Source organism: Drosophila mojavensis, unplaced genomic scaffold, assembly GCF_018153725.1.
Source record: "Drosophila mojavensis isolate 15081-1352.22 unplaced genomic scaffold, ASM1815372v1 contig_74, whole genome shotgun sequence".
In the NCBI taxonomy this organism is placed as follows: Eukaryota; Metazoa; Arthropoda; class Insecta; order Diptera; family Drosophilidae; genus Drosophila; species Drosophila mojavensis.
Window position 1 is genome coordinate 539,268 of NW_025318899.1, and position 26,586 is coordinate 565,853.

At 40.7% G+C, this 26,586-nt stretch overlaps 2 protein-coding genes and 1 long non-coding RNA gene across 5 annotated transcripts in view; 2 read left to right on the forward strand and 1 right to left on the reverse strand.

The window, feature by feature from the left end:
• The window catches only part of LOC6586406 (ras-interacting protein RIP3), a 140,034-nt gene that overhangs the window by 1,208 nt on the left and 112,240 nt on the right, over positions 1-26,586 (forward strand). The gene's annotated exons all lie outside the window — the stretch shown is intronic.
• Positions 12,081-14,511, reverse strand: LOC122757522. The gene is made up of 3 exons (XR_006357582.1): positions 13,724-14,511; positions 12,353-12,680; positions 12,081-12,299 (listed from the first exon to the last, which is right to left on the reverse strand). It is a non-coding gene; the product is annotated as an uncharacterized LOC122757522 (long non-coding RNA).
• On the forward strand, positions 14,515-15,231 carry LOC6586405 (eukaryotic translation initiation factor 5A). The gene has a single exon (XM_002011982.4). The coding sequence runs from the start codon at positions 14,628-14,630 to the stop codon at positions 15,105-15,107; it is 480 nt and encodes a 159-aa protein (XP_002012018.1). The 5' UTR covers positions 14,515-14,627; the 3' UTR covers positions 15,108-15,231.

Here is a 26,586-nt window from a genome sequence, read left to right on the forward strand (position 1 = left end):
AATAAACTAAATGAAATTTTTATTTTTATTGAATTCTATAAATAAATAGTTTTAGCTACTTTATCAATTAGAAGTTTTTTCTTTTTTGTGTTGGCTCGTCTGCTTTTTTGCTCCATTTATGTTTCAATTTTATTTCGCTTTGCCTCTCTTCAATTGTGAATCTATGTATGTATGCATTTGTGTGCTTTATTGCTGCTTTTGCTATCTACCGTTATGTTCGATTGCGATTTCGTAATAACTTTGAATTCGCCCGACCGACCGCCGACTGCGATAATATTTATTTGCTTGCTCTCTCTCACTCACACACACACTTGCATTTTAAAGTGCGGCTGCTTCTATATGTGAGTGTGTGAGTGAGAGTGTATTTGTGCATAACTGTGCAATGACAGCAGGCGGCATATTTGCTGTCGTTGTTTTTGTTGCATTTGTTGTGCGTGGGCTGCCTTATTTATCTGCCGTTTCTGTCTATCGACTGATAGCAAGCACTGTGCGGGGGCTGCAAAACCAATTGCTGCAGCGATTGATGTTCAAGTTGATGTAATAAAATATTCATGAAAATGCGCAACAAATACTTTAAATGCAATAGAAAGTAGAAGTAGTGATGGTTAATAGTTGAAGCTTGTCATTGGATGTGAATGCGGCGAATTGTCAAGGGCATTTGATTCCGATTGGACTTTCTGATTTGTTGGAAGTTTCTTTTTAATGGACGGGGTCGACAGCTGAACTGGTAAGAGTTGAAATTGAGTAATACGAATGCGGCGAATTGTAAAGTTCACATGACATATTCCAATTGGATTTATATTTTAAAGTAGTTGCTATATTCTAATCGGCTGTTTTGACAGCTGGTCTATGCATCTGTTGAAATTTGGCTGTTATCTTTAATCCTCTCGTGCATATTTCTTCACTTACTCTGCTTTCACCTACATCAGTTCACACATACAGCAGAATAGAGCGAGATAGAAACACAAACACTTCACTTTACGAAATGATCCTGCTGAGTTTCACAATAAACAAAAACAGAAAATAATAATGCTACTATAAGTGTTTACTCTTCCAGCTGCGTTTGTTTATTTATGTTCTTTTTCGCATATTATATACAGAGATGGCCGCTAGAGGGCGGCACTTGAGCATAAGTGTTGCGCACTTCTACTTGCCTGGGGCAGCATGAGTACGGGCAGAAGCCAATCCAGTTCCAGTTCCAGTGCCAGTTCCAGTATAGTCACTTTCCAAAAGAATGCCCTTTTGTTACCTATGGATTACCATTGATCTCCACACACAAGTTGCAACAGCTTTTTTATTGCTTTTGTTGTTGGAGCTGTTTTCTGGCTTTGTGACTCGCTTTTGACCTGGTGACCCAACAGACAAGAGATTCGTTTAGCGTTTAAGGCGATTTCAACTCTGCAAAAACTGAGCTGAGTGTGAGCGGCAGAGCGACAAAGAGAGTGAGAGAGGCTGAGATGGAGCTATAGACGATGCCTTTCAGCGCAGATTAAAAGCGCGTCTTAATGCGATTTGCATTTCGTTATATGGCATGGCCTATACGTTTGGATCGTGTCTGGAAAATCTAATTGAGGAAACTCATATTTAGTTATTTTTCGCGCCTGACCCCAAACCCAGAAAAAAGCCAACAAATTCCCGCTCACGTGCGACGCCTTTACGGGCCGAAATTTTCAGTTGCCTCCGCCTTCATCTTGGCTAGGACCGATAAGCGTGTTAATGGCTCATTAGCCGTTACGGGCCTTAGGCCAAAAGCTATTACACAAAGTAGTCAAGAAATTAACGAGCCTTAATCGCCATTGTTTTCTTTCGTTTTCGTTTCGGGCGTGGGAGACACCTGTGAAAGCCAATCGCACTCGAAGCTCATTCAAAGATTCATAACTGAGGCGCCGAACATCAATTGAAATGTTTTTTGAACGTGTATTCCCGTATGGGGCCTAAACAGGAAGTGGCGATGTTTTGGGCCAACTGCTAATTGCAAGTGAAATGGCCTGAGAAAACTTTGTGAATGAACGCAATGAGCAAGTTGTTTGATCTGCTTTCAAAGCGGAAAGATGACGAGAGAGAATTTTTTTAAAAAGAGTTGAATACTTGATTGATATTGGAAAACACTGGAAAAGTAGGCTAGACGGTAGGGCCTTAAGAATATAGATGATCTTTGGGATTCTTGATTTGATACGAAAGCATATCAAATGTGGGATGTGAGAGAGTGCGAATGAAAAGAGGACTAAGAGAAGCATAAAAATACGAATCAAAGAGGGAATGATATAGGAGAGGGTCAGAGAATGTGCTGATATCTCTATCATATATCTAATCTGTATGTCTTCTCCTCTCTTCCTCCTCCCTTTAAAGCCCTCATCAATCTTCATTGCTATATAAAAGTCTGATTCATTCGTTTTCTTTATTCCTTATCTTTCTTCCACTCCGTTTTATGTATATATATTTGCTGGATTCGTATTATTCCTTTCGCATATTTGCATGGTTGCCGCTTGCCAGCGATGCATGACTCAGCTTCAAGAATGTTTCTTCTTCTTCAGAAATTCTTATGATCCATTCGTTCCATTATCTGTATAAATCCAGTAATCAATTCCGCAACATTTACTCCTCTAAATATACACATGGCAAATATATACAAGCCATTCCCTCGTTTAAACACTGTGTGCAATCGGGCTCCACCCCAAATCTTCAATTCTATTTACATATCTTTCGCTCTCTCCCTTCCATCTGTTTGCACTGTGAATTGGAAGCACTTTTTGTTTACACTTCAAATTGAGCGACTTCAAACGAAATTCCAGGGTATTTGGAGCTGTCTGGCAGCAGCTCGTTTGCCAAATGAGAAGCACTTAAGAATTTTGCAATTATCGACAAGTTGGCAGCACTCGTCGACAGCTGCAACAAAAGCAACAACAATACCTACAACTACAACTAACATCTATAAACTGTGCTCCCCAAATCTGTGTGCCAATATATAGTTGACCTCCTTTTTGATTTGTTTACTACCTGTTGGGAGGCTGTGGTGGGGTAAGGAGGGAAATTGTTTTTCGTCGAAGGTGTAAAATGAAAAGCGAACCGTTTAGCGGCTGTATTGGCAGCCATTGTTGTAGTTGTTGTACTTTTTTTATGGCGCAATATTTGACCCACCTTTGTTACCTAGTTTACAGCTCTTGCTCTGCCGCTCTCACTCTATCTCTCTTTCTCTCTCTCTTTCTCTCTCGAATTTTTCACATATTTTCCATTTTGTTTTGATTGCTTTTAATGTGCGTTTCGTTTTGTTTTTGCCATTTGATTGATGTCTGCGATATTATTATTATAGTAAATCATCATCATCGACATCATTAATAGTCATTATTATTATTATTAACTTCATTTAACGAAAACTTTTACTTTTTTCCGATAATTTCGAACATAGTTTGTCGTATTTGAGTTGAGGGACTTTTTCTGCATTGTTTTTGTTGTTGTTGTAATTGTTGTAGTTGTTGCTGCTCCTTGGCATTTTGTGTCAAAATATTGAACTCGGCGCGTCTCACCCTCACCCCCATCCTCCCATCCTCATCATCATCCTCCGTCTGTCTGTGTTTCTTAACAATGTCCGCATTGTTTTCAGCTCATTAATTTTCCAAAGGTTTTATCTGCATTTCCGTATCGCTTTTTTAAGTTTTTCTTCTTCTTATTTTCCTAACTTTGTATGCACGCATAGCAGCCGCTGCATGTTGTTGTTGTTGCTGTTGTTGTAATACACTTGTGAATGAGTTGTGTTGCAGATGTCAGACAGTTAGTTGCCTTTATTAACGAAGAGAAGAGATGGGGTTTGGGCACTTTTATCTGAAAGCTATCTGAAATAGATTTTAATTTTTATGGTTAATGATCTTCAAACACTTTTCTGAGATTACACTGCAATTTGCATTGTAAAATCATAATTATTTTGAAAGGTTTCGATGAATAAATGAAGGGATGCCAGAGTGGGGAAAATATAAATAAGATAAGGTATGAGATATACGCCTATGAAATGGAATACTCAAACAAAAAGTTATATATTATATAGATTCAGCAAAGATTCATTACCAAGAGAGCAAACCAATTGCATCCATTAGGGTATTCAGCTTTTGCCTTAGGCATAAATTCACAATTTTCTGCTGTTGCACTTGTGACTTTAAAGTTTCTCCGCTTGCGTGCTGCAGTTGCAAAGAGCGGGGAGGCAGTCACAGGTAGGCGTAACCCAGTGCTGAGGCACACGCCTACAAATTGTGTCAAATGTTGCGGAGCTGCTAAACGATCTTCAGCGCTGATAATAAATGTATGCCGGCTGTGCCAAAGTCAATCGGCAGCTGGAATTAATTAACAGAGCGCTTCCTAATGCGCATCTTAAAGCCAAAGTCGGGGCGTAGACCGAATAACAGACAGAGAGACAGACAGACAGACGGCTCCGTCCCTATTTATAATTCTGCTGACAGCATTTGTTGTTTGGCTTTTGTGCATACGAAATCAACCTTGAAAATGTGTGTATATAGTGTAGTGTGGCTATGTATGTATGTATTGCATATAAAAATCAAATTAATTTCAAACCGGTTAACAAAATGTTGTTCCTTCTCTCTCCGTCTTTAGCACTCTCCTTTTCACTCTCATTTGCTTTTGTAGTTTCGCATAATTCACAACAAAAGTTTGCAACGCATTCTTTCAGCGCTGCGACAGCAGCAGATTAAATTGAGTACGTTTTTACCTTTTTATTTTTTACTAAGCGGCTTTAGAATTTATTATAATAATTATTATTTTTTGAGTATTATATAATGCTCATTTGTGGAGTCGAGTCTAATGGGTTGACTAATGTGAGCTAAGCGGTGACCTGAGGCATTTTTTTGTATTATTAAAATATTAATTCGATAAAGATTTTAGAGTGTTTCATTTATAAATGGAACCATAGAGGAGTTTAAGCTCAGTACATGCTGATGATTGATATTAGGTCTAGGTCCAGCGTATTTCCTAGTTGGACACTCCCGACTAGAGCAGTATAGCTTGTTTGAAACTTTGTTTCTGATTGCTTTTACTTACATTTGACTTAACAATTGAAGTTAAATTTCACCAAATATTGAAAACGATAAAGTGAGGAAAGTCTAGTAAATCTTGTTAAGATCCAAGATTTTTATTTTGAAATAAACTCTGTTCAAGTGTAAGATGTTTATGTTTATTTTACCGACATTTTTAATTGGTTTTTATATGTATTTTGCATGCAGTTATAAGAAGTAAATGTTTGTGCCTAATTCTGTGCTTTCCCACACTCACACACGCTTGCACTTTTTCATTGCCCAACACTGGCATTGGGGTCAGCCATTTAAATAATCCCCAGCACAGCCATTGTCAATTGCAGCTAAGAAAAACTATTTGGGACGCATGGTGGCTCGTTTCTATTTTTTATGCACTTTGTTTATGGCCAAAATAAAAATGCTTATTAAATGTTGCCTAAAAATACTAGCAATTAGTGTTGTATAATGGAAAAGGCAGGGGGAATTATCGAAGAGGCAAGGAATTTGCGGAATTAGGCGTCAAATGGCATTCGCCTGCGATTGTATGCAACATGTATCTGAGAGATATATTTGTATCTCAAAGATACATTTGTTGCTGTGATGTGCGCCTGGAATAGCGCCAAGCCTATGGCGACACTTGCATTCCTATTTTTTCTTCATCTTTAGAATGTGCAACTATTTCTGTGCAGCTAGGGAATGTCTAGATGTGTGAGTGAGCCTATGACTGTGCGTGTGTGTGTGCGCGTGTCTTCGTCTTACTTGAATTAGGCACGCTGTCAACATGGCCTGTGCCTGGGCTGCTGCTGCTGCTGCAGCATTCGTATCTTGTAGATACATTTCAAAGCGAAAATGCAGCGAGTGCTAAAAATAGAACCAAAAGCCCTTCCATCACATCACATCCATATATTGTATATATATATATATATGTATATATGTATATATAGGTATATAGCAATAGTTGGGGCAGTTGCTCAATTTATAAGAGGGGATCTCTAGAACTCAAGAATGATTCTTCTAGTTGTCTGTCTGCCTGTTCGCCTCATAATCATCATCATTTTGTTGCTTTGGCCCCATCTTTATCCGCGCGTTTGTTTTAATTGCGCTCTCTGAACCACGGCGATAAGGCCGCCGGCAACGATGGCGGCAGCTCCTCCCAACTTTAGTTTTTCTCTCCTTTTCTCTCTTTTTTAATATTGTATAAAATTTCTTGTTCTTGTTTAAAAATAGTTCAAGAACTCAACTGCATGCAAGACTTCTTTTTATTATGATTTACTGTGCATTCCTTGAGCTGAATTTGGTTGGCAAGCGAGGGGCGTGGCAGGCAATGAGTTGTAGATTATAATGAAGAGTGGAAATTCTTAGCTATGAATCAACTGAATTACGATAGAGTGTGGAAGGGCCATAAAATGAATAAGCGATAGCTCGAAGCTATAAAGAGGTCAGAGATTATGAATTTAAATGAAGTCTTACAAAAGATAATTATATATCAGGAATTGATTTGACTCCTCATTACAAATGAAAACTTTCCACACTTGCATAACTCGCACTCCAATCAAGTCCCATCTTAAAATTGACCATAAACAAAAGTAAAAGTCCCCAGCAAATGACCTTTGCGAGGCGACACAAACCAGAGACGAATCTCGAAATTGTCATTGACCCGTGTCCAACTTGCATTTTACCAAATTCCCATGCACTAGAAATGCTTTTGTTTTTTGCGTTTTGGTTTTCGTTTTCAGTTTCTGCAGGATGCAACTGAAGCTGACTGTCAAATTTTGGCGAACAAAAGAAAAGCTGCGACCCTGATTGCTTTTGTTATTCACACGAAACAAACACACAAAAAGAAGAATTTCTATAGGTTTAAATTTCAATTTCTTGCGCACAGAGGGCATGAATATATGGTATAGTAAGGTAAAGTGTAGAGTATTTGGTATAAAGTATAGGGAATAGGGTATACAATCTTGTAAGTGTAAGTGAATTCCTATATGAAAATGAATTGATTTGCTTTAGAGTATAGATTGAGAGAGTCACGAGCTTTGAAATGAATCAAGACTTAAATAATAACAATCAATATGGGATAATAACTTAATTGTAAAAGATATAGATTCCTACCCCCAGTAAGCATATCCTTCAATAGTTTATTGATCTAGGGTTCTCTAGAATCTGAATTCATAAGATTTTGTTCTGGCATTTCTGGCGTTTACGTATTCATGTTAACATCATATTCTCTTTATAACAAAGCATATTTACAGGGTATTCGCCTTGTCGTTTAATACATTTTCTGATACACCTACATTGCTGCAAACTTTTAGTTTTTTCTTTTGCATTTCAAAGGCAGCGAAAGTCGACGACGACGACGACGATGGCGTCTGGGCTTTTGGTCTTGGTCGGGTCTATGAGCCTGGCCTAGGAGCTGCCGCGGTTGCTACAATTTCTGTGTGTGTGATTTAATGCGCGACTTTTCGCTATTTCGGCTTAGTTTTTTTGTTTAGCTCTAGCTTAGTTTCGGCAGCAGCAGCAGCAGCTGCCCGTGGGCATATATATTGGATATCGGGCGTCATTTGCATATCTCATGCACCATCGACGCGAGCAAATAAAAATTTATGCAATTAAGCAAATCAGACGATCAGGAGGCGACGATCCTGGTTAGCTAAGGCCTAAGCCTGTCCGTCCGTCTGTCTGCCCGTCTGGCAAGCAGACAGAGATATACCCTGCAATGCCTGCCCACTGAGCTGGTTACGCTTCGATAGTTATCTAAGCATTGTAATCATCGATTGCAGCAGCTGCGGGGATCATTTGTTTGCCTGGTTTGTCATGTGAATGTGCCACGCCCACACACACACACACACCACAGGCATTGGAGCTGGGCAAAAGCGTGTCCATCAATTCTTCACTTCACTTTCATTCGGAGGCCATATATATATGTATATGGAGAGAGATATATGCATATAATGCCTATATGCATATGGAGTTAGTTAGTGGGTGTTTGTGGGGCATTTACAGCTCTTTATATTGTTTGCTGTTGTTGTGGTTGTTGTTGTTGCTGTTAATTTGCCTGTCCGCTCCATGTGAAAGTTTGCTGCATGCCACAAATTGCACGCGCTCAAACTCGATGAAACGTGGGAATCGCAGCGGCACGGGGGGGTGGGAAGGCTGGCGGGCGCTGCAGGTTGCAGATAGCGCTGCGAGGGTTCAACATTCATTTTTCATGCTGGCGATTATCCTTTTAACGGTTTTGACCAACACAACAAAGAAAAAAGAAGCCAGATCCAAAAAGCAGCCGCATTCACAGCACATAAATCGTCCAAATGAGGCATTCAATCATGTTAACAACTTGTGCGAAATAGTGCGCAGCAGGGGCCAGCAGAGCAGGATCTATGGACATGATTAGCCTAGTAGGAGCTGCACGATGTGTAGGCATCGATATGTGAAATATAAACTATACGAAAGATTATAATGAAAATGGTATCTGGGACGGAAATCACTAAAGGAAATCTATAAATTTCTCGAAGTTTATACAAATATCTGGATATAGAGGAAGTGCTACCAGTAGCAAGTAAAAGTGATGAGGTCGAAAATTCTCGTCGTAAACTCTTTCACATATTAGCTGTATATGCAAAAAAAATGTTAAAAATTGGATGACGGGCAAATAGATATGGCTACATCGAATGGGCTACCCCAATTTATTATTCTTCCAGCAACGTTAATTTCCAACTTCATTAAATAATTGATCTATTACTTATTTATTAGTCTATTTAAGCTTTAGTATCTAGTGATCCGTAAAACCTTTTTGCTTGCTGACCTCTTTAATCTCCACACAGCAACTCGAATTGCAATTACACAGAAGTCTTTTTGAAAAAAAAAAAAAACAAATTCAATTTACGAAACACTTTAATGTCTCAATTCCTCCATGGCTCAGTTTCCCCAGCAGCGAAAGCCGCACCCAGGAAAATCGTTGCTCGATTCTAAAGAATTTAATTGCATTTTTTACGTGTTGCTTTTAGCAGCTCCACAAATAAAACTGAGACACATTGGTTCAGCAATTTCTTGGGCAGCTCTAAATCAACTGGAGCTTGTGCTCTGGGAGGGGTTTTATCTACCAAGGGGACGGCCACATAACACACATAAAGCAGCCGCTAAGTTCGATCGGTGTGACATTTTGTGACATTTAAATTGAACATTTAAGGGGCGAGCGACCGCCCACTCGCCGTGGGAAGCGATCAGACGAGACGATCGAAGCGTTCGAGACGTGTGAAATTGGGTCACAAATTTGTTTCGCCTGCCTAAAATCAAAAGTTCTTAACATAAATTATGGTGTGAGCCCGCGTTGGCCACCGAGAAAGTGTAACCCCAATACGAAGGCAGGTTCCGATCAGCAACAGCAGCAGCAGCAGCGGCAGCGGCAGCAGGAGTCGAGGCTACGCCCTGTTGTCCTACTTATGCAATCGCACTTTCCAAAAAATACACAACAAATAATATGTATTTTATGCTGCAGGCGGTGCAGGGCCAGCCCCAGTTTCGATCGTGTAATCGAACAATCGATAAATCGACCATTGGCCATCCCCAGCGCCCGAAGGCGAAAGACAAATACTGGAATTATCGCATATTGCGAGTTGCTCTTCGACTTGGATTTATTTGCATTTTGCATTGGGGGCCAACAGCTAACAGCAGACAGCAGACAGCCAACGGCCAAAAGGCAATACAATTTGGTCAAATAATAATGTCTATTTGTATATATATGCAGTTGATGCAGTAGAAGAAACTACAGTAAAAACTGCATGAGCACGGACGGACAAAGCAATTAGCGTTGGCCATTTATGGCCTGAGCTCGAAAGCTGGGAAAACTGCGAAAACTTTTCAGCTGGGTGGCTTAAGAACCGTTACGCAACATTCGTTTTTCTTTTTGTTAGATTTTTTGTTGCTTTGCTTCTGTTGCTGCTGCAGTTGCAGTTGCAGTTGCAGTTGTTGTTGTTGTCGTCGGCGACTCAACGTGCGATCATGCTGCACAGATAAAGTGCACAATTTATGATGCCGCTAATCACCGGCGTGCCTCGGGGTTGACGCTTCAAGTTGAGCGCAGTTTGCAGTTATTATGTGCTAACTGATAATGATTATCCTGCTATAAGTTGAATGGCATTTGAAAGCCTTCAGGCGGCTGCCCGACCAGTTGATTAGAAAGATATCAAAGAATACGAGAGCCTGAGAAAGGCATGTTTGAACAAGTAAAAGCTGCTTGCCTGGCATGGACAGCCGAGTGAGCAGCATAGATCGTAGATTTGTTGCTCATAAGCTCGATCATTATCAAGTGGAGTGGATCAGTCAGCTAAATGGACGCTGTGCAAGAGAGCAGCAATTAATCATTGCTGAGATAGTCTGATGATCGTTTATTACGGGGTAAAATATACTCGAACTTGCCTTAGACTTATCATTGATCATTGATCTAAACATGAGCTAGAATTTAGTATGCTTTTCAGCATATTCATATTCAGAGTTCATAAGAACTATTCATATAAAGTAGATAAATTATAATACTCACATATCTTCTGCAAGAATTCCTATTCAACTTCTACTTTTTCTCATTTAAGTTTTCGCTTAACGATAATAGCCTTGAAATTCCTTCCTCATATCAATTATTGATGCTTCTTTTCGCTGCCATTAAGGAACTTTCATTTATGTTGTATGTAATGAGATCGTCGGATCGATTGAAGAGATTCGCGCTGGCAAGGAAAGAGATGGAAAGTAAAACCCATCCTAGCATCAGCGACGTTCATCAGTCATCGAGAGTCAGATCGATATTAAGATAGGCATTGCAGCTCCAATACAATGACGCTTGATTATGCAATGATCTGTGGCTGCAACTGTCTGTCTTCTATCTCTCTCTCTCTCTGTCTCTCTGTCTCACTCTGTCTGTGGCAACGCCTTTGGCTGGGTTGGGTGGGGCCAGGGACTGGGAGCGGGGCGTATGGCTTGGGCATGGGGCAGCTGCAGCTGCTGTTGCTTGTCCACTTCAACGCCTGATGCGGCCGCGTGTCCAGGAAATGAGGTGAATGCCTTCTTAGTGGCAAATGCGGCAATCGGAACCAGCGCACAAACAGCAGAAGAAGAAGAAGAAGAAGAAGAAGAAGGAGAAGGAACGAGAAGACAAGGAAAGAGGGCGCAGCAAAAGGCAGCAGCAGAGCCAACAGCAGGCGAAAAGGCAGGCAAAGTCCAAACAGCGAAATCGATATTATTTCAGGGACGTAGCTTCTGACAGTCTCAGTTTATGCAGTTGGCACTTCCACTTATGTTTTGCAGCAGCATTAAATATGCCCTGTAACCACATTAATGGGGTAGTTCGTGTAAGAAAGAATGCTTGCCCATAGCAAATTCTTTTTGTGGACTACGTGGTATCTGTTAGTCCATCAGGCCTCATAGCTTATCGCTTGTTGTCGTTCGTCTGTCTTTTGTCGGTCTTGGTTTCTCTGCGTGCTGCATGCGGTTCCAATTTTGTGCTCATTCGGCTATTGAGCGCGTATTGGTAGAGCGTGTGATGGAGTGAGGATAGCGAGGGGATGAGGGTCGGGTGGTGGTGGTTAAGGGAGTGCAGCAATGATTAGTGACAAACAACATTGGTGGGTGACTCACTTGGCAGAACATTTGCCAGCACACATGTGTGTGTGTGTGAGTGACTGAGTGTGTGTGTGAGTGACTGAGTGTGTGTGCCTCTTGCTGTATTTGTGCAAGCCACGTGAAGCCACATCAATCCATCAGCGACTTTTAAAAACGTGTCGCCTGCCTGCCACCATGAGAAAACAACAACAGCAACAACAGCAATTCGTAATTGACAACAAATTGAAAAAAAAAGCAAAAAGCAATCGAAACATGCGTACCCTAGGGAACTATTATAAATCAACGGAAAAACTATATAGAGATTGTATGTGTATGATATATATGATTCTCAATAAATCATAAATATACATCTACTATCGATAAGCTATCATTTATAATCTATAATCGATTGTCACAGTTATATATCTGTGCATAACTGTAGTGATTACATACTAAACATTTCAAGTCAATAGTTTTGTTATCTAGACCAGAACTATCTATTAGAGTATTATCTATTACAAGCAGAACATATAAATATTATATTGATTGGTTTAGGCTCTGCCCACAGATAATAAGAAAAGCGAGTCTAACGAACTTATCCAGTTTTCCCAGACAAAAGAGGTAAAATAGTTACGACTAGACTCGGAAATAGTCGAAATTAGTCAGTGACTTTCAAACTGTTAGCGCTTTAGAGCAACTCTGAAATTGAGAAACTTTAATATCTAAATTAAATTTCCTATTTTATAACTTACGCAACTCTTCGCTGAGCAAATCGAATAGCTCAGTTGGTTTATACCCCATAAAAATATTGATTTATGCACAGGGTATACGCATTGGCCAAGTGTCTTGAAAGTGTCAATAAATTGTTGACTGTGTCACGTTTCGAGTGTGTTTTTGTGGCTTGCTGGCAACTGAATTATAGCCACGTCTTATTGCCAGTTTCTTCTCGCTGCCGTTGTTGTTGTTGTTGTTGTTGTTGCCGCTGCTGCTGCTGTTGTTGTCGTTAGCGTTTTCTTATCTGCAGCATGTTTTAATGAGTTTTCATGTTCTTAACTATAGACAAACTGTAAATTAATGTCGCTGCAAAGCATTTGCCAGGCAGCAAACCAAACCAATTTAACATTTAAGCCATCAAATCGACTACACAAATAACAACAAGCAACCAAATTGGAGCCACCGCACCGCAAGGCTCAGGCCAGCCACCGCCACCGCCACCGCCACCTCTGACAAGTCGACACGACAGACTGACAGACAGCAAGCAGCGTCTTAACTACGATCTTTACTTTTAGTCAATTCGTCAATTGTCACATTAATAAGTTTTGCGAATACTTAAGCTCAATTTATGTTTACCTTTTGGCTTGATTTATGTCGCGAAACTGGGCAAAAGCAATTGACATTAGCTGGGAATAGAGGTTAAGTGGCCTTTTGGGTTGGGCTCCCAGAACTTGGAGAAAACCTGAGCGAAAATTACAGTGACTAACAATAGATGTTTAAGAAGTTGTTTAAAGCCCCACTTTTGGGTCAGATAGGGATTAGAAGTTATTATGAACGAGTGGGAGTGAGTGAGTGAGCGAGCGAGAGTCTGACTGGAAGATACTCTAAACCTTTTCTATCATTCTCTGCTTCTTGTTAATAAAATATTTTCTTAATTTTCTTTCAGGTATGTAAATCTTGAAAAGATGATGATGAATAGCATGCTTCAAAGAGCACTCGATGTTAAATGGGGTCACATGAGGTCTTTATATTTGACACACCTTGTTGGGTAAGTGCGTTCAATCGGGAAGATCGAAACGTTTCGGTTCCAGGAAATGCAGGCGCGGCAAACCAGAAACAAGCAACAAGTGGCGCCAACTGTTGAACCCACTCTCTCTACCCCTCTCTCTCTCACTGTCTCTTTCTCTCCTTTCTTTGATCTGGCTCTTTCACCAGCCACAATTTCTTCTGCACACCTTGCACTGATTTCCATGGCTTTAATTACCAAAGTGGCAGACCAACTTGGCCAGCGCCATTGGCCCACATTTGCCGGCTGCAGCTGTGCGACTGTGTGTGTGCGTGTCTGTGCCCCAGAGCAATGCGTTGCTGTTGCTGTTGACGCTGAAAGTGCGTGAAGCGCCGTTGATTACCATAGACGACAGCGGCACACGCCCTGCTGACACCTTAACGCCCCAAACATTCCGCCCCAAAATCAAATATTTGCACAATTTTTCATGTCTGAACTAGATTTACATTTTTGTATTAGCTTACTTTGTTTGCTTGAATATTTGCACTTATATTCCGTGAAAGTAGGCGAAAGGCACATCCTTCAGTTGGTTTCAGTGGAAGCTATATAGTAGATATAGTAGCTATAAGCATCGTGTTTCTTATCTTTTCTATAGTCTCTTAATATTATGTAATGATTTATACTTCCACTTCTTAGCAGCATTTGCATTTGTTTGAGCTCCACGCATTTTCCACCTTAATGAGCGGAAGTCGTTTGCAATGCAATAGAGTTTCACTAGATGGTGAGGGTATTTCGAAGTCGTCACATTAAACTCCCACCTCAGGTGCAGCTTTGTCAACTAGAGCTGAATCGACTTGATCGACAAGTGTTAATTATGCGCACGTTCGAAGTGCAGACCAGAGATAGAGGAAAGAAGAAGAAATGCCGGATATGCGTATGACTATCGCATGATGAATGAATGATAATCGTATGCAGATTCAGATTGCGACGTTGCTTCAATTTTATGACTTTTGGCCATGTTCGGCTTTTGATGAAGCATAAATTGTGCGCTCTCCCAATGCAGCTGTCTATGCGAATGCATAAACAAACAAAATTGTGAATGTCGAAAGTACGTACAAAGCAGAGGGGAAAATTGAGAGATAACTTGAAATTTATTTCAATCCAAGTTGACACTGGCTGTGTTATAATAGTCTGAATTGTTGACAGCATTTGGTCAGTTGGAAAAACATAGAGCTCACAATCGGAATTCTTTTAAACAATTTCATTTTTCTTAAAAGTCCCAAAACAGGAAATCAGCCATAATCTCGATGGCTGATGAGGAGATTGCATTTGATGTCGCCGATTCGGGTGCATCGAAGACGTACCCGATGCAATGCTCGGCATTGCGTAAAAACGGATTCGTCATGCTGAAGGGTCGTCCGTGCAAGATCGTGGATATGTCCACCTCGAAGACTGGCAAGCATGGGCATGCCAAGGTCCATATGGTCGGCATCGATATATTCACCCAGAAGAAGTACGAGGACATTTGCCCCTCGACCCACAACATGGATGTGCCGCAAGTGAAGCGCGAAGACTATCAGCTGACCGATATCAGCGACGATGGGTTTCTTACCCTCATGTCCGACAATGGGGACATCCGTGAGGATCTCAAGGTGCCCGAGGGAGAATTGGGCGGTCTATTACGTCTCGAATTCGAGGAGGGCAAGGATCTGTTGTGCACCGTATTGGCGGCTTGTGGCGAGGAGTGCGTCATTGCCACCAAGGCCAATTCGGCACTGGATAAGTAGGAAGACGAAGAACGGCAAGAAGAAGAAGAAGAAGAATGTAGCCACAGGCACAGAACTTAGGCTAATAAACATGTCTGCATTTATAAAGCACAATTGCAATAAATAGCAAAGCATATATATAGGAGGTAGACGATATCGCTTGGAGATGGGGTAACGGGCAAACATGATATGGGAAAATCGTATAAAATCGTATAAAGAGCGAGTTAGAGTTATATATTTATAGATCTTTCAGCTATAATAACACACATACATATGTGATAGGTCGCTTGAATCACATTGGTGGATTATATAAATGATATGAATGATCGGGTGTGACCAAGGTATTTCCTAGTCGGGCACTCCTTACTAGAGCACTCGTGATAAATCTCTCAAATAGTCAAATCAGATAATCTGCAAAAGATTTTGATCAGCTTCTATTATCATATTCACAGGGCCTTTTATAAACCACTCTTAAGATGATGAATGAGTAGAATAATGAATATTGATCTTCATTTGATGCATATATTGATATGTTTTTCTGTCATGGTCTCCCGTGACTCGTTTAAACGAACTTCAAAGCGAGTTGAGCGCTACAAATTTGAGGCCCGCATTTGAGTCTTGGCTCATTTATCATATGAGAAGCCAAAACATAATTTAATCGTCTTTATCAAATTAATGAGATCTCATTAGGTGGACGCGCCCAATCGTTCGCCCAGTCGCTGCAGCGTTTATCAATTCGTTGTGGGTTTAGACCCTCTAGCCTCCTCCTCGAAGAGGTCAACAGCACTCTTTTTGTTTTGGAGGGCTTCTCACGTGTGTGTAGCTCATCAAGTGTTGCTAATTACGTCTGTTTGGATTCTCTTGACCAACTGCAGTTCAATGGCCAGGTCTACCAGGTCTGCCGAGTCTGTCGAGTCTGCCTAGTTGTTGTTGACCACCTGAGCAAACAATTATGCGCCATTTGTAGCATTCATTTCGTTTAATGTCGAGTTCCATTGGCAATTTCATTAATTTTGCTTAGACGAATGCTGGTTTGTCGTTAGCTGAAAAGTATTTACTGTTGGCCATACTCTGCAATAATTAGTAAAGAGGGGTATATTAGGGGGATCATACATTAAAGCATAGTGAAAGAAAATGCTCAAGTTGCTCCCTGCAGCTGCTTACAGGGTATATGCCGTGTTGATCACTCTCTCCTTACTCCTACTAGTTTTGACGTTGACTGCTGTGGCGTCTCGCTGCCGGCGTCGTCTCTTTGCTGCAGCATCGCAATGCTCCACCTTTGGCTGCCGTCGACGTCGCGTCGTCTCCTTCATTTCTCTCAATTGACAGGCAGTTGCTGAGGCTGCGATTGCGGCTGTTGCATTGCTTCCTTGTTTGCCAATTACATTGGCAATCGACTAAATGCATAATATTTGCATACAGCCCGAGGACTGCGCTCAACTGTGAATATACTCACTCACACTCACTCACTCAGTCAGTCTGTGATTCATTCATTGCGCCAGTCATTCATTCAAAATTACAAATTTTCAAATTTTGTTGCCGTTGTTTGTTTTGCCTGCCAATTTGACATTTCTGTCAAACTGTCGCCGTCGTTTGGCCCCTCCTCCTCCTGCAGTCGGTGGGTGTGGGTATGTTAGCTGGTTTTCCAGCAGTGCGTGGCTTTTCAGACCGTCCGCCCCGCCCCGCCTCGCCTAACTTCAGCAATTGAGCACGTTGTCAAGTCTGTTAACAAATGCAATAAATTTGTTGCTAATACAATTTAATACGACTTGTGTGTCTGAGATTGTGGCCAAAAGGATTTCGTTACATGGCAGCAACAGTGGCAGCCGCTCCCTAGTGAATATTATGCCATAGGAATGAATCGAAAAATCGCTGATGATGTCATAAGGCGCCAAGAACTTGGGCTGAAATTCAATTAGTTGTCAAAGAAATAAAACACGAAAAAACTAAAAAAAAATATCAAATTATGAATAACAAACGAAAAGGCAAACGTGAAACCCATTGAGCGGTGGAACCCGCATATTCATATATATACATATATATTTCAGTTGATTCTTTGAGTCGGGTCTGAGAAATGTTTCCCAACATTGGCATATGTGAGAAATATGTGGATTGGGGGAACGAGAAACGGGAATTTTGGGATTGCTAAGCAATGAATAAATAAAGGCATTAGCGTTTAGCTGTGGATGGAAAGAAGGGTGCGCGTTTTGTTTTACCCAACTAATTGTTGAGCTTGATTGATAAATGTTTGTTCAATTGCTTAAATAGTTGGAATGTGTGTGGGAGAAGCAGCTATAGAACACAGCTTCTTCTCTTGCTTGAATCCCAAAACTAGGAAAAGATCTTAGATGCATCGAGAGAGAGAGAGAGAGAGATAGGTAGATAAGTAAATGGAATGTGTGTGGTTTTAAAGCAAGAGAGAGAGGGAGTGACTAGGGACAACAGAGATGAAGTCATATTTGTTAGGGGTAAAAGTTGAACTGCTCTCTCCCCGCCTCAACTCCGCATTTCTTAACCTACTCACTTTAAGCTGCCCATTTAAGCTGATTCTCCGTTTGTCTTGACAGCTGCATAAAAATCAACTTAACTATGCCCCAGTCCCCTGCCACTGCTCTATAAAGCCTGCATAAACTGCCAACTAATTGTTATTGATTTTGGCTTTGCATGCGGCGCATTCTACACAACTTGAATGCATAAGCCCCAACCCGGAAGAGCCCGGGGTATTCTATAAACTATGCCCATGGACTTGGCTGTCTGCCTTGCATTTCATATTTCAAGTGCAGCGCCATAGACAAGCATTGCATATTGCCATGACAACTACAACAACAGCAATATTAGAGTGCGGGTGTGGGCCTAGTCATAGAATCTCCATTACGGCTCGAAGCTCTTAGCTTCAGCTGCACTTGACCTCCGACCCGCGAGCGGCGAGCGGCAAACGCTGTCTGCCGCTTTGACTGACAGTGTCTGCTGTCAGTCAATCAACGAGAAAAACTGCACCATGCAGAGTTTTACCCTCGCATATGAAGCTATCTATCTATCCAAAAATAATTACACGCTTTAATATGTCGGCTGGGCGTGCGGGGCGTGGCCATTATTCAGCAACTTTTTTGTCTTCTGTGTATGGAGTGTGGAAGGAGCCGGAGAGAGGGGGAGAATGGGCGTGAATGCGTGCATCATGCAGTCATGGATACACTTTTTACCGTTATTTAAACATACAAGAAGCAAATGCAAGCGACACTGCTTGATGTTTATCTAACGGTCAGAGGTAAACAGTGGCTCGCCCACCCCCCTGCACACGCCCCGTTTTCAATTAGAATTTTAGTTTGACGTGTGTGTGGAGCGTGGAAGGTGACAGTTGCAAGTTTTAATTACTCAATTGGTGTTGATATATGTATTTCTATATCGATATAACTTTCTATTTTGTTAAATCGATAAATGGACAGTCATCGGTTTTCGAGTAATTAATAGATAAATATATGGAAGAAGAGTGTGTTTGTTTGAAATAGGGATTGTAATTGGAAAAGAGTTAAGGAGTTGGGAAAGAAGACACGAAATTTGAATTCAGTTTTCCAAAAATCTTATCATGAATAACATATGCATATATTTATATGAATATCTGATGATTCAGATATATGGACAGTTATTAGGTAAACAAATATGGCTTTGCAGACCCTATACAGTATATAAATTCTTGATTAGGTTTTGCTTGCTATAAAATAAAATACGATCTGATTGAGATCAATCTATAATCAAGCTGCAGTCTTTCATGATATCAAGTTCTGGCCTTTCCACATTATATAGATCAGATAAATGCATTCCGTCTTGACTCTTATGATAAATGCGCCAAGTTCATTCAGCTTTTCCCGATTGTGGCTTGGCTGGGCGAAGTGTTAATGATGAAACAGCGATTTTGTCTGTGACTCGAAGATAGGCATTAAATTAATTTAGTGCCGCTTGCTTTTAATTAATTGCCGCTTGCAAGACACCTTTGAGACTTGGAAGTCCGACGACTTCGGTTTCGCGTTGCGTGAGGCAATTAAAGAGATTTATGTGTCAAGTCTCCACCCTCTCGTTGCAGGGCCTGGCCAGCGGATGCGTGCGTGTCTCGGGCCAAATGGGTTAAAGAAACAAGTGTGTAAGTAGGTTTCGCGCCAGATAACCGACAGTAATACGTATATATAGCGCAGGGAATGGAAGTGGAGCTGCGAAATGGGGTCATTGGAAAGTTGGGTTATATTTCTGCGTTTGCCTTTACTCTTGTTTCTTATCAGCGTGAGTTGAGAAACGTTTGGCTTGTGGGCTGTCAAGTCAGGTAAACTTAAATAACTCGTCTGTGACCACAGAGCTGTTAGACTCCGAGGTGCTCGACAGGTGTCAGAATAGACTGATGGGTGGAGTGGGAGACAGGTAATAGTTTTGGATGTATATATTGTACCATAAGTGCTAACTAAGTTTGAGATAATGTGTGGGCTTACACTAATTATAATGTGGATAAATAATATGTATAAGAAATTGGACATTAGAGTGTCGTGCAGGAATGAAGATCGAGTGGGAGTAATCGTTTCACAGGTTGAGCTCCATGTGTTGATGAGTGATATGCTGAGACGATCTAGCCAGGAGGAGAGTATTGCCTAGTGGAACCCTTACTTGCCTGTGTATATTATCGGTGGACTTATAACTCTGCCCTAGTAACCACATTAATATCCAAGAGAGTTCTAAGTAAACCTAATTATATACAAAGCACTTAAAGTGGAAAATGCTTCCTTAAGTTTGAGTCAAGATGGATTCTTGTATTTCTGCTTTATATACATATATTACATATAAGATAAACTAAGAATAATTACCATCAAAATTTTCAGTTTCTATTCACACAATAAAACAAGATTTATTTGAGTTTTATATATGGTTTAGCTTTTAATGGCATTTGAGCACATTTAATGCAACGCACATATCGTATTACAGCACTGAGAACGATCTAGAACTCATTACTCAGCTCAGCTTAGTGCTAAGGTCAAGACAGGTAGTTAGATTCCACGAATCAAGGTGTTGGCCTCTGTATAACGCCACGCTAGGGTTCTCTTCTCTTCGTCTTTTGGCTGCGTGTCTTGTTTCTTTTCTTTAAGAGCCAAGCCAAGCCAAGCCAAGCCCATTAAAAATTGTTCAGCGATTATGCGGGACGGTGTGGTAATGAAATATTTGTTCAAACGACATTTTGGAAGAGCTTTTTTGTAGAAAGAGAAGCACACATGAAAGAGATGAAGGAAAACAAACACATAAAATTCATATGCTAAGTGCGTGCCAAACGGAACGACCCTGAGCGAGGGAGCCCAGAAGCGTTTGTATTTGTTGTATATAAAAATGATATTGGGTAACACTCGGACAAATATTAACTGAGGTGGGGTTGGCAGAGAGAGGGAGGGGGAGGTGGGCAGGGGGAGCTGCTGGCAATCGACTCGTAAATCAAATTGCAGCATTTAACGAGGCAGCTTGTGGACCGGATCGGGTCGGACCGGGCCGAAGCGTTGCGAAGCTGCGTGGACTTGGATGTGGCATCCACTCGACCACGCTCCACTGGCACTCGACAAGGGAACTGCACGCGTTTTAATTGCAAACTGTGTGAGTGAGGGCAAAAGAGATATCAAGAGCCCAGCGGCTAGTGGGTGACTGTGTCTCTCTCTGTGTGTGTGTGTGTGTGGCGCCCCCTGTGGAGGGGGAGTGGAGGAGCCATGCAGCATAAATAAAAAACTTGCGTGCCGTAAACAAAGTTGCGACAGTTAAACGGAAAGTGCAGTGGCAATACAATAACCGGGGGCTAACTGAATGGATGGGCAGAGGGCAGAGGGAAGGGGCGGGGGAGAGCTGACAGGCTATAAAACACAATTGAAGCGCCACATGAAAAGAGCTGAAGCAGCAGTAGAAGCAGAGCAGGCGTGCAGGGGCATGGCTGTGGGCTGTCGGCGCAGTCGGTTAAAGTCTCCATTAGGCGCTCGCGCATAAGTCGCTGCGTGGGCTTGACTAAAGATAGATAGAGAGAGAGAGAGCGAGGGAGGGGAGGGAGAGAAATTCTTCCATTATTCAAGCGATTTTTATCGCCATTTGCATCCTTCGCTCGCCTTTGCAGTTTTTGTTGTTCAGCTGATTATTGCCCGCGAGCCAAGCCCAAAAAGGAAATTCATTTTCACTGACCAACTTTTTGGCATGCGTTTTTGCCTGGTGGGAAAGCCAAAGCAGGAAAGGTTTTTCTTCTTCTTCCTTTGTGTGCGTGCATTTCCCCTCCATGTCTTTCAAGTTTGCTTGTGTGTGTGTGTGTGTGTTTTTTCTTTTATTATTTTTCTACCTACATTAAATTGAAAAAGTTTTTGTTTTGTTTTTCATCAAGTATTTGTTGTTGGCTGTTTCAAACTGGTTTCTGGCCAATTGAGACATAACTGTAGTTTAATGCACATTAACATTTTCCTTGGGAATTATGTCAGTTGGCTGCACTGGGAGTTTCCTTAAAAAGTGTTGAGCTGCTGAGAGGTGAGTGAAGTAGGTAGGGTAGAGTAGGGAAGGGGGTGGTGGATGCTTCAGATGTTATTGTTTGTAAATTTAGCGAAATGTCTGAAAGCCTAAAGAGATCTAATGGAATATGCATATGGGGAAGCAATGGGAATATGAAGAGTAGACTACGCCTGGAGCGGAATTTAATTATAATAAATTGATATTGAGGTTATTCAAAGTGAATTAATATTTATAAGTTACTATTAAAGCTAGCCCACAGCCTTAAGCAGTGTTGTAGCGTAACTTTTCCAGAAATAAATAAATTTCTCATTTTAAGCAGAGTTTACGCTTACAGCTCAGTGTCTCTGATCGCAAGAGCTGCCAACTACTGGTTTGATTAATGGGCAAACTGACTCCACTTCCGCGAACTATTGCAAAAAGGGCTTCCTCCTTTGATCACATTCCATGCTAATCATTCGCTGTTGCGGCACTTGCCCGCCTTTAAATGAGCAGCTTGTAAAATTGCAGCAGACAGCGAGGCTGTCAAATTAATTAAATTGCCTGTAAATGCAGCAACAACAATGGCAATAGCAATAGCAATAGCAATAGCCATAGCAATAGCAATAGCAGAGAAATAACAACAATCATCAGCTACTTCAGCTTCGAGTCATGATGTCGCTTAAAAACGTCATTAACATTAACATTAGGCTAACCCCCAGACGATAGTCTTTTCACCTTGGCCCCAACTGCAATTTACCAATAACAACTGCGAACGAGACTGACGGAAAATCAACTCATTAAACTAGCGAGACGTACCGAGTGTGTGTGAGAGAGCGAGAGAGATAGAGAGAGCTGGTCAGCAAGGAGGAGTGGGAGAAAGAGAGAGAGTGAGCGAGCGAGCCTGAAGTAGAGAGTGGAGGAAACTGGCAGTCAAATCAATGCGGGTGTTGTCTTCATAGTCCGACTCCACATTCACTTGTCTCCATGGATAAAAAAAAAAAAAAAAACAGAAGCAAATGGAAAACGGAATGCGGAGGCGGAGTTCGAGTTGCAGTTGCAGTTGGAAGTCTGCAGTCTGCAGGCCGAACAGGCGTCGCTGGCTACTGTCTGCTGTCTCTGTTGTCTGGTCTCTGGTCAACGCTGTCGGCTCTGACAACGAATGTGAAATGTGATTTTAGTTTACATTTTTTATATACCCTCAAGTTTTCTGCAGCTGTAGTGCATGTTGATTGAGTCTAGTGTATGGAACAGAGGGTGGAAAATGTTTTCCGCTGAGTTGACCTAGCGAACTAGAGACTTCAAATTGGAAAAAAAGAACTACTAGAGCAAATGTGGCCTAGTTGCGCCTAGCTTTGGCTTATACTATTATAGTTTATCAGAAGACTCATTTGAAAAGGTGTGATCTTAAAAATATCTCAGATTCTTTGATATAAACATGTAGACTATGTGATCTTTGAGACCCCCTCCTTATAAGTCTCTTTCTAGTCTAAGTCCTTTTAAGCAATCATTTGCATTTCTCAGGGTATCTCTTAGTCAGTATCCTCCGTCTAACGTTCCCGTGTTTTATCTATTTTAATGCCTTTTAGTTTTATTTTGAACACCGACAATTTGGCTCTTTGTGAGCTGTTTTCCATTAGCGAAAATGAAATTTATATCGTGTAATTTAGTGGAAGGCGAACTCCCACGTAATCCGACAGCGCCTAGCTACCAAAAAAATAAAGAAAAGAAGGCAACAAACAACAATCTGCCAACCAATTGACATTGGCAGCATTGGGAAAGTCCGGTCACAGTGAAAACCTGCGAATGTGGCTGATAGAGGCAGTCAAGGCATAATTCGTCAGCCAAGTTCTTTGGCTGACGTTGACTTACTTTTGCAGCCTACCTGCAACATTTGAGCGGCTTCTAACGGTCTTTCGGTTTTTGTTGTTAGTCGTTCTCACATTTTCACCTGCTGGCCATGCAATTTCTCCCATCAGTTTTGGTGCATAGCCCAAAAAGTCTTGACAAATTAATAAACAAGCCGTCAAGCGAGCTGGTCAACACGGTCCAACAGCTTTGCAACTACTCTATGTACATGGTATAAATGCCTCCCCTCTCGCTCTGCCTCTCCTCTTTCTCTTCTTGTCCCCTCTAAATCATCTAGTTGCCATTTGTCAGCCTCGCGGCGATTTTAGCAAATTGCATTCTTAATGGACTCTGCCCGGCCTCAAGCTGCGAGATTTCTATGCAAATGACGCATCTCTGTGTGTGTGCCTGTATATATGTGTGTGTGTGTGTGTGAGGCGAAAAATCTTAGCGTTGTTAAACTTTGGTCCAGCAATAACTTGAGGAATTTTTCTAATCAGCACAAAATATGAGGGAAATAATATCGCCCATTGATTAAAAAGAGTAAATGAATAAAACTCTTTCATTTCATTCCTTGTTTGCTCCTAATTGCTTTGCTGTTTGTCAGAGTAAGCTCACTATTTCAACAGATTGACGGTTACTCGGGACTTTCTAGGAATTTAGGAAAGAATGATTTGAAATGAGCTCATATTATAGTATTTAGATTATATTATAAATACAGTTAAAGACATATGCATGTACATATTACTTATAGTGCAACTAACTCAACGATCCACTCTGTTTCATTATACACTCCATTCCATCTCATTCCATTCTCAGCTCAATATGAATTTGCCTTCTAAGCTCATAGTTGTATTATTTTTCGTTCACATACTAAGTAATCATTCATAGTCTCGATCTCTTTACTGCTTCCCCCTCCTACTCTACTCTTAAAGTCTTTAGTCTGCGATTATTTGCAAATATTTGATTTCTACTTCATTATTGATTCGCCATGTCATTATATGGCACTCGCTACCAATCAACGTTGATTAGTAAAATCAAAGTGTTTTGGCCTTAAATATTAACTCATATTTTTTTCGTATTTACTATTTGATTGCATTTTCACTTTCAATCAGCTTCTTTTTGGGCCTTGTTTAACTGTCATTAGCAAATGCTTATAATAACTTCAACTTTCAATTGCAATTCCAATTGGAGTCTTGCAGACATGCCACTTGGAATGGTTGTTTCTCTTTCTTTTCATTTATGAATATTTCGTTAGCTTAATTACTTGACAATTAACAATGCAAATTGCAGAGAAACGCCACCTGGCGGTCGGTCGTTGAACGTTGCTTCGACACGCTATATCAAAACCAAACACAACAGCAACAACAACAACAACATCAACAAAATATCCCAAATACCATAGAGTAAAATATTAAACATATGTAGACAAACATTTTGCTTGTTTGATTGCCTATTGTTGTTGTTGTTGTTGTTGTTGTAATAATAACGTGTTAAATATTCACGTGGAGCGAATTTTGGAATATTTATCATTGAGAAAAGACCGCCCACAATTTTCCAACATTCACAAGTGCTGTCTAATTAAAATGCAAAAGCAAATGTTTACGACTTTTGTTCAACTAATTTAGGGGTAACTACAACAACAACAACAACAACAACAGCAGCAGCAAATACAACAAATACAGCTCTAACTGTTTGCCATAGGCCAAAAGCGAGGCGGCGCCATCTAAACTTAGCTGTGGCACGCGATGACCGCGAATTTTTTTATTTTGGCCAAAGCCAAAGCCAAAGGCAAAGTTTGCATGTTAGAAGACCATAAAGAGCCAACGCCAAACGTTGTCAGTGCCACGGAGGCCAGCAACGGCGCATTGACATTCAGTTTGCTTTTAGGAGAAATGCCACATGTTACACGTATCTGGTAGCAGTAGCAGGCAGCCAGGCAGCCATTCAGCCAGACAGACAGACAGCCAGACAGCTGTTCCTGTTTAGGTTTCGCTTTCGTTTGCCAGGCGAGCGTTATTTAAATGTGGGAGATTCGTCTGGCAGATTAGCCTCATTTAATTAGGATGCAATTGAAATTTGTTTCAAGTACTTAAAATTCAACAAAGTTTTAGATAGATAGACAATGGAGGAAGTAGGGTTGAAACTATAATATATACATGTTGGTATATATTGAGATTATATGTAGATTAAGCGTACTCTTGCTCAGCACTTTAATGAAATTTAGTAAATAAAATTAGTATAGTTTCAAAATTAGAATACACAAATGTTGGAATGAAATGGAAATGTATTTAATGACAATATAATCGTCTATCAGCCTTTGCATATTCTATAAAGTATTCAGTCCCCAGTCGATTCTGACTTTTGATTCTAAATACATGCAAACATCATCAAATTCTATTTTTAAAACTCTGACTTGGTCTATAAAATTTGAGGTTCGTAAGTGTTTAATAGTTTATAGTCTGATTACCGGTTTCTCCTTAATTTGCATGAGCCTTAACTTCAGAGTTTTAGTTTTCGTCCACAGTTTGATTAAAGTTGTAGTCGTTCAGTTGAGTCATATATTTAGTTATAGCTTTAGCAAAGACTAATCCACGTCTTGGTTTCACAGCTTTGAAGTCAAGTCTTTATACACCTATAATCTTATGGTGTAATGACTTTATAATCATAGTGTAGTAATCAATGCTACGACTATGAAAAGTATACTACCGTGAATAGTGGGACGGCAAACTTGCAAAAAGAAATACGATCTGGTATCTTGATTTCTTGTTGATTTCCAAAATATTTCATTAAAATGTTTTATATATACATATATAAAATGTTATTATGTTATTGAAGTTTCTATAGCTCAATATAAACTCATTTCTAGAAAGTATTTCCTTTGAATAAATTCTCTTTTATTGATCATTGCATTTCATATAAATTGCAATTTGCCTATTACCAATTTCCCTTCTATCACTCTTTCTCTCTCTCTCTCTCTCTCTCACCCTCTCTCTTAAGATCGACCAAAATATTTGGTAGCTCAGGATTTTCTATTCACACAGCTTTTCCAGCTGTTCGCATGTGCTTGGCCCAATCAGATGAAGCTTAACCCCTATGATTATTAGAGATTAGCTGCATTTGAGTCGAAGGCCAGGCTCATTGGCACGTTTCACCTGGCCCAGTGCCTTTTTTT

What these genes read in the sequence shown, in the direction of transcription:
- LOC6586405 (XM_002011982.4), top strand. Translation starts at nt 14,628, where the DNA reads ATGGCTGATGAGGAGATTGCATTTGATGTCGCCGATTCGGGTGCATCG.